Genomic DNA, 8818 nt, shown 5'->3' on the forward strand with positions numbered 1-8818 from the left:
CCTGAGTACTTTTTTGTGAAATGACTACCCATTCGGAACCACGGGAGACTTGAAGTATTTTAAATTGTGTCACTGCGTTTTAAAGTCTTTCCATAAATGCCTAAAGAATGGTACCATTCTAATTAGTTTGCTTCTAGCAAATGTCACACACTTAACCAGAGAGGAGTAATCCCAAATCCTCCCCTAAACCCTGCACCTAGGAGGAATTGACAGGTGTAATCTAACTGGTAATGGCGCCATCTTGCCCTCTGATAGGCTAGGTGAGTTTCACCATATTGCTTATACCAATCAAATCATCTATGTGGCTGGAAGGCGTGTTATGATTCTGAACGGTCAGATGGCTAGCGACAATGACAAGAATCTGCCATGCTGGGAATCGTAGGTGGCTTGTATCTTGATACCATGTTTTGACTGTTTATGCTAACATACTGTAATAATGCATTTAAAGGATAAGTGTTCATTGTGCAAATGTATTTGTTTTAAACTTTTGGTAACTAAATATAGTTTACATATTAATAGTCTAAGCCAATCCGGTCTGTTTTGCCCCATAGTTGTGCACATGTCAGTTTGGTTGCTAAACAACCAACCTGTCTATAGGGCGCAGGGTTTACAGGAGGATTTGGAATTGGCCTAAAAAGTCTTTCCTACAAGACTGGTTTGCCAGCCTGTCGAGAGCAACTCATTCCTTACTGAATGATTTGGTCTGAAAATATGCCCAATCCCAAATCAGCCCCTGGCTCCTCTGCAATTACCTGTGACCTGTCCAGAACAAACCCTCAGTTGGAATTTTTGTAAGTGTTCTCAAATTTGTTTATTTTGCTGATAATGTTTGTCTTGAGTCTCACTTCATGACTTGACTATTAGCCATGTCATAGCAGTTGGACTCTCCACATGGCTGATATTGTACCCTATTTATTAACATTTTATGAAGAGCTTGAATACCTATAATAACCCAACCTGAATTTTCAATTAATTTGTGTAATATTTTGAAATTCATCAAGAGTAGAGAACCTGTTATAACTTAGCCTATCAAGAAAACACAAGTATACATTGTCACATTTTTATTTTTAAAAAGTAATTACATTTTTTTTCAGGAAATCCAGGTAGGGGAAGCAGCATCCCCTGGTCAAATCTTCATCTGTGTCTTTGTCGTCATCGTCCTCTTGCTGCATCTCAGTTTTCTTGGCACGGGTCTTAGTCCTATTGAAGTAACCTCGCAGCCTTTTCCAGAGGGACTTCTTGGCAGGTTTAGGTGCAGCATCCTTAGCCAGGTCAGCTCTGACCTCCTGGAGTCTCCTCGGGCACAGCCTGGGTGATGTGGTGGACCAGGATGGGGGCATCCTCTGGGACACTGGTGAGGGTCTGCTCCGAGGCATTGGAGCCCAGTGGTTGGGCAGACCTGGCCCGGCACTTACCGGACCCCTTTCTCACCATCTCAAGCGATGGTACCCTCTCGTGGTGGATAACAATGTCCTCGCACCTTGGGTAGACCGAGAAGGGCCATGACTCAACGGTGCTGGTACTGGAGCATAGGCTAGTTTGGCTGCGTTCTGATCCGTCCCTGCATTCACCCAAGCGGCTTTTGGGGTGGATGGGGATGTCCATGGTTTGGCTCTCCGCAGATGAGGGCCGAGGTATTGGGCTATGACAATACATGATCACAAGCAAGTGGTAAGCTGTAGTAGTAGGCTAAAAGGTTGTCCATAAAATAATAAAACAGGTGTTTGAGTTATAAACAGCTGTTCGGACCTTTTCTAGCCTACCCCATGATGACATCATGATATGCCATGGTGATGCAATAAGCCATGCTGAGCCAAAGTAGCAACAGGGCTATGGTCAAAAGTAGTGCACTATACAGGGAATAGGGTGCCATTTGGGACACACAGTCTTGTGTTTTTGCCATTTCTGTTACATTCAAGGCCAAAGAAACAACTGCTACAGAATAAAAAAAAAAGAATATGGATGGGAGCCAACCAACCAATGCCCCCTCTCTCTCTCTCTGATCCCAACCAAACTTTTGGAGGCATACTGCTCTCCTAAAATAAACTGGGGAGCAAATGTTAGATGGCTAGCCTAGCGCAACACTGGGTATGCTCTGTAGCAGTGGTGTAGTGGAGGGTAAACGCCTACCGGGATTAAGTACGTTCATTGTATTCAACTAAATAATGATTTTGTAGTTCGTATTGAGCGATGCCTAATCATAAATAAAAAATGTACTTCTTCCAAATAAAAGGCTGTGTGATAACAGTGTAAATGAAAATAATGCTTTCAGGTTAATCCCCATGTACCGAATAAAACGTACAAGTTAAATGGGTTTCCATTGCATTTTCAACTCTACTGATGGTTTTGTAATAATTTATTTTTGCATTATACAGCGAATGTGCCCAATGTTGTCTTGGCATGTGCACTCTAGTCAGTGCCTCCAGCCAACTGCTTACAGACAGAGCAGGTAGTCTCCCGTCAGGGGAGTCATGCACCAAAAACATCTGAGGGGGCAGAAAGTATGTGATGGTAGTCCGAAGATGGGCTATGCCCCTGTCCGTTGGAAAATGTAGAATGACTTTAAACACCTGAAATAGCTTTTTCCTGCAATCTAGAGCCATAATCATTATGCTTAATTCTGCATGTCTAAGCATTCCTCCTGACTGGTGGTTATTTTTTAAAGAAACTAAATACGCTTATCTGCTAAAATCTGGGTAAAAGATTGCAAGGAATGAGTCTTATTAAGTACATTTAGTATTTGCTTGCTTTTCTAAAGTCTACCAAATTTGCCAGCAGGCATAGTTAGACAAGCTAGCTACTCTAACTTGATTGTTAGGCTGAAATGGCTTGTTGGTAGCTAGTTATGAGTTTGGGAGATTGGGAATCTATCTGTGCTAGCTAAAGCCAACTTCATAAAATTACTAGGCGGCTAGCAGTATTACAGAGAAACAAAATGTTTTGTTTTACAAAAAAACAAACAAAGGACAAATCTGAGGGGGCACGTGCCCCTGTGCCCCCTTTGGGCATGACGCCTCTGGCTACCTACGTAATATTATGTACAAAAGAGTAAGATTATTTTTATTTTCAAATGGCAGCCAAGCATTGATCATGCCACCAAAATAAGACCCTGAATAGGCTATTGATTGGAAAGAGCATCAAGCTCATCACCGTGCTCTTTCAACACCCTGTGAACTCGTCATTATTTATTTAATCTGTAGCCTAATAAACTGCATGCTTTCCCGAGTTGTAGTGGGAGGAGGACTACCACTTTTTGTTTTAAACAGCTAATTTCCTGCAAATCTACACATTTTGCCATAGCGCGGAGAAAAAATGTGCTGTTTCATAGATCTCTCATGCTCATTTTGCCATGAGGATGAGAGAACATTTAGCAGTTTTAAAGCTTATTTCATGCTATTCTACACATTTTGCCATTAGGCTGAGATGAACATTTTCAGTTTTGAATGAAATTTCTTGCAATTCTACACATTTTACCATTGATTATGACATGTTCATATGCTATCTGTGTCCCCCCCCCCCCCCCCCCAATAATCTGGCCCTGAGTGTGAGGACTATACATCATATCATCACGAATCTTTACTTCAATATGATGGTTATATCAATATTAGCACAGTCGTTTCCACTTATATTTCTTGCATAATTTATTTACCGATTCAAAAAGACCCCACATTCTCTAGTGTACTTTGTTTTGTCGACATTTGGAAAGTTTAACGACATATTAGCTGTTTCCATCAGACCAGTCGTGACATTTTCTACTTTACTCACATGAACTCTTTTTCAGGACCCTGTCTTTCAAATATCATTCGTAAAAATCCAAATAACTTCACAGATCTTCATTGTAAAGGGTTTAAACACTGTTTCCGATGCTTGTTCAATGAACCATAAAATGAATGAACATGCACCTGTGGAACGGTCGTTAAGACACTAACAGCTTACAAACGTTAGGCATTTGTCAGTTATGAAAACTTAGAACACTAAAGAGGCCTTTTTACTGACTCTAAAAAACACCAAAAGAAAGATGCCCAGGGTCCCTGCTCATCTGCGTGAACGTGCCTTAGGCATGCTGCAAGGAGGCATGAGGACTGCAGATGTGGCCAGGGCAATAAATTGCAATATCCGTACTGTGAGACGCATAAGACAGCACTACAGGGAGACAGGATTGACAGCTGATCGTCCTCGCAGTGGCAGACCACATGTAACAACACCTGCACAGGATCGGTACATCCGAACATCACACCTGCGGGACAGGTACAGGATGGCAACAACAGCCCGAGTTACACCAGGAACACACAATCCCTCCATCAGTGCTCAGACTGTCCAAAACAGGCTGTGAGAGGCTGGACTGAAGGCTTGTAGGCCTGTTGTAAGGCAGGTCCTCACCAGACATCACTGGAAACAACGTCGCCAATGGGCACAAACTCACCGTTACTGGACCAGACAAGACTGGCAAAAAGTGCTCTTCGTTGACGAGTTGCGGTTTTGTCTCACCAGGGGTGATGGTCGGATTCGCGTTTATCGTCGAAGGAATGAGTGTTACACCGAGGCCTGTACTCTGGAGCGGGATCGATTTGGAGGTGGAGGGTCCATCTTGGTCTGGGGATGTGTGTCACAGCATCATCGGACTGAGCTTGTTGTCATTGCAGGCAATCACAACGCTGTGCGTTACAGGGAAGACATCCTCCTCCCTCATGTGGTACCCTTCCTGCAGGCTTATCCTGACATGACCCTCCAGCATGACAATGCCACCAGCCATACTGCTCGTTCTGTGCGTGATTTCCTGCAAGACAGGAATGTTAGTGTTCTGCCATGGCCAGCGAAGAGCCTGGATCTCAATCCCATTGAACACGTCTGGTACCTGTTGGATCGGAGGGTGAGGGCTAGGGCCATTCCCCCCCAGAAAATGTCCGGGAACTTGCAGGTGCCTTGGTGGAAGAGTGGGGTAACATCTCACAGCAAGAACTGGCAAATCTGGTGCAGTCCATGAGGAGATGCACTGTAGTACTTAATGCAGCTGGTGGCCATACCAGATACTGACTGTTACTTTTGATTTTGACCCCCCCCACCCTTTGTTCAGGGACACATTTTTCCATTCTGTTAGTCACGTCTGTGGAACTTGTTCAGTTTATGTCTCAGTTGTTGAATCTTGTTTTGTTCATAAAAATATTTACACGTTAAGTTTGCTGAAAATAAATGCAGTTGACAGAGGATGTTTTTTTTGTTGCTGAGTTTATAAAAGGTTGGAAGGAAACCTGGTTACAGTTCTCTACTTGGGTATGAAAAGGTAGCAAAAAAATGATGCCACAGATACGCCGACGAGCATTTCCTATAGGACAGCCGCCCACATTTATCAGAACTAAAGGAAATACACATTTTTACCACATTTACGTTACATAAATTCCGTTATTTTATAACTGTGAAGGGTATCAAAGGTGAAGTGAACTGTGGTTAAGGATTGTATTGGTCAAAAATACTTGAGCACTTAATTTTTCAACATAAAAACTGTGGCTGAAAATTTAGTTTATGCAAGTAACAGTGTGTCAAAAATATCAGTAGAGTTGAAAATGAGATGGAAACAATGAATTCAGATTTTTATTCGGTACATGAAAACTTAAGCTAAAAGTAAATTGTCTACACTACGTCATCACACACCCCTGATTTTTATCTGCAACAAGTCTGTTTTAGTGGAAAACCTCCACAGGTGGGAAAATATGTATTTTCTTTATGCAGATTTTAGAACTTTAGCATGAAAATCTGTCACGAATTCAATGGAAATCTAGCTAGAGAGAAACAATGTGCCACATTTCTTTATTTGAAACAAAACAGTATTTAAAAAAAATGGCCCATCAATAAAAAAAGAATTTAATAAAAGACACTAAACAAAACCCTTTCCTACTGGCACAAAGCAACATCTGTATTGAAAAACATTCTTCCAATGGCCTTCAGTACAACTCCCACAGCTGCACCTCCTTGTGAGAAAAAGGATTTTCATTACAAAGGTGCACCTTGTGATGGGGGCAATAAAAAGCCACTAACATTTGCAGTCACAGAACATGCCACAGATGTCTCAGGTTGAGGGAGCGTGCAATTGGCATGCTGACTGCAGGAATGTCATCCAGAGCTATTGCCAGAGAACCGAATGTTAATTTCTCTACCGTAAGCCACCTCCAACGTAGTTTTAGAGAATTTGGCAGTATGTCCAATCGGCCTTACAACCGCCGACCACATGTAACCACGCCAGCTCAGGACCTCCACATCTGGCTTCTTCACCTGCGGGATCATCTGAGACCAGCCACCCGGAGAAGCTGAGGAGTATTTCTGTCTGTAATAAAGCCATTTTGTGGGGAAAAACCTCATTCTAATTGGCTGGGCCTGGCTCCCCAGTGGGTGGGCCTATGCCCTCCCAGGTCCACCCATGACTGCACCCCTGCCTAGTCATGTGAAATCAATACATTAGGGCCTAATTTACTTACTTAAATTGAGCGATTTTCTTATATGAACTGTAACTCAGTAAAATTGTTGAAATTGTTGCGTTTATATTTTTGTTCAGTATACATTGTTAAGAATAATGATAGTGTCCTATTATGGTACAAAAAAACAAAAAATCTTCCACAATAACTGCACCCGTATATAGTTCTCACATTTGAGGAGTAGTGCACTTTGTGCATCTCATTCTGCTGCTCCATGAGGAAAGTCACTCAGGAGAATCAGCTTAAGATCAGCGCAGGCCTTTTCAGACCTTTGAATGGTTCCAGCAAATCAGTTAAGTGTGGGTCAGTGTGCGTGTCTGTCTGAGTGGGACACAAAGGTTTCCTTCGTTATCGTTGGCTTAACCCACGGTGACGAATCGGCTGCCTTTGCTGGTCTGCGCAGTGGCGATGCGCTGGTCTTTCAGGATGCGGAATCGCTCATTCAAAGTCATCGCCGTCTGCTGTGACAACAGTTTGGAGAGAGAAAGATTGTCAGAAAAACAATAATTCACTTCACACAACTGGGTCATGTTGACTAGGCACAAAATGTAGGCAATCAGAACATTTCAAATAAGAAACGCTTGACTACCTTTGCATTGCATGTTTTAAAACGGTTTCACATTTTGATAGAGTGTACCCTAACGAATAGGACCCTGTACTCACCAATTCACAGGGTGAAACCTTGATTTTGAACCACCTGGGGGAGTTATACTTTTGACTATTTAGTTCAAACACAGTTCATAAAATGTATACTAACGCTCATCAGGACAAAACCTAGCCACATGGGATGTATTTACACAGGCAGGCTAATTCTGATGTTTTTCCACTAATCGGTCTTTTGACCAATCAGATCGACTCTTGTCAATAATTGGGCAAAAAATCAGAAATGGGCTGCCTGTGTAAACGCAGCCGCTGTGTGATTGTGCACTTGTATCTTATTTTCACCTGTTTCCCCACGCTGTTGATGTCAAACTGCAGGGGGACTCCTTTAGGTGGTACTGGTTTCTTCTCCTCCTCCACCTTGACTGGGGCCGGGCTGATGGGTGCCGAGGGGTGCAGGGACCAAGCACTGGGAGGCCTGGGGGAACAGAGAAGAAAATACATGGTGAGTGGTTGTTTATCTCGGCCCAGGAGTATTTCCTGACAATGTGAATTGTCCAGGCAAAACTCTGGCCCTTCATTATGATCAGGTCATATGTTAAGGAAAAACTACCGGTCCTGTGTATTCAGTCAGCCTCTGTTCTGAAAGTGGTCTGTGTGAGCTCATAATGGGACTCACTCAGGCTGCGTCATGGTGGCAGTTGGGTTGTCGATGGAAACGGTCAGGATCCCACTGCTGTTTGTTGACGTGCGCCATCTGGTGGACAGACAGGTAAACAGACAGAAAACATAGCGTAAGACAACCTGTGGATAATGACAAGCAAAGGTAACATTTGTGGTATTCAAGAATGATGAGGGTGCACCAAATTATACAGAGGAATGTGGTCTGTCAAGAGGTGACAGTCAATGTGTTCATTCTCTCACACACAAACACACCCATCCACATTAGGGTTGCACAATATGGTAAAAAGAAGATTTTAAAAAATCAGAGATTTCTGTACCAAATATTGTGATTTTACTTGCGATTATAGATCAGAACACTTAGGTAAACTGTTGGAATCATAAAAATAGAATCCTCATTATAATTGTGTGGTTGGAACTTTGAATGCACTTTTGTTTGGCATGACAACAAATGAAAAAGTAAGGGATGAGATGGTTGTGACAGTAGGAACTAAAGTGTTGGTCAGTGATTCCCATGGGACCCTAATTAGATTTAAATAAGGTACATTCAGACAAAGATTTTAGAATATTCTTCACCTTATCCTCTCTGATTAAGAACAAGCTGTTACACTCCACCACTGGTACCAGTCTATTTGAGCATTAGGATCTGCCTGCTTGAGTGACAGGGGGCGGGGCTTGGTGTGTGTGGGATTAAGCAATAAACAAAACCTTTTTTTATAAAGTGGCCATGACAGATAGCTAAGTGGCATTTCAAAATAATCGCAGCCTCTTGTAATATGGATATTCACAGCCCTAATCCACACACAGGTCAAATACTCACTGGCGAGATCTAACTGGAGTAGGGGGTAGAGAGGTTGGAGCTGGCTTCTGCACCTGGGCGTGAACCTGCAGTATGGACGAATGTACAAGTGAGACAACCTTTCATGCACTGGGTCTGTTCTAACAAAAAAGTCTGCCTACGATCAGACACCTACAGGCAAATAGAGAGCATACCTTGAGGCCCCTGTGGAAGAGAAACGTGGCCTGGCGGGCTTCTCTCTGGGTTTGATGGACAGGGGGCAGGGGCCTAA

The 8818-nt window shown here is 42.9% G+C and overlaps 1 protein-coding gene across 1 annotated transcript; it reads right to left on the bottom strand.

The window, feature by feature from the left end:
* Window positions 1-6512: 6512 nt before the first annotated feature.
* On the bottom strand, window positions 6513-8818 carry LOC115156649 (UAP56-interacting factor). Its single transcript, XM_029704166.1, has 5 exons — window positions 8742-8818; window positions 8569-8633; window positions 7747-7824; window positions 7413-7545; window positions 6513-6928 (listed from the first exon to the last, which is right to left on the bottom strand). Exons 3-5 carry the CDS (start codon window positions 7758-7760, stop codon window positions 6827-6829), a joined length of 249 nt encoding a protein of 82 aa, XP_029560026.1. The 5' UTR covers window positions 7761-7824; window positions 8569-8633; window positions 8742-8818; the 3' UTR covers window positions 6513-6826.

The sequence above is a fragment of the Salmo trutta genome, chromosome 21, assembly GCF_901001165.1.
Source record: "Salmo trutta chromosome 21, fSalTru1.1, whole genome shotgun sequence".
Taxonomy (NCBI): domain Eukaryota; kingdom Metazoa; phylum Chordata; class Actinopteri; order Salmoniformes; family Salmonidae; genus Salmo; species Salmo trutta.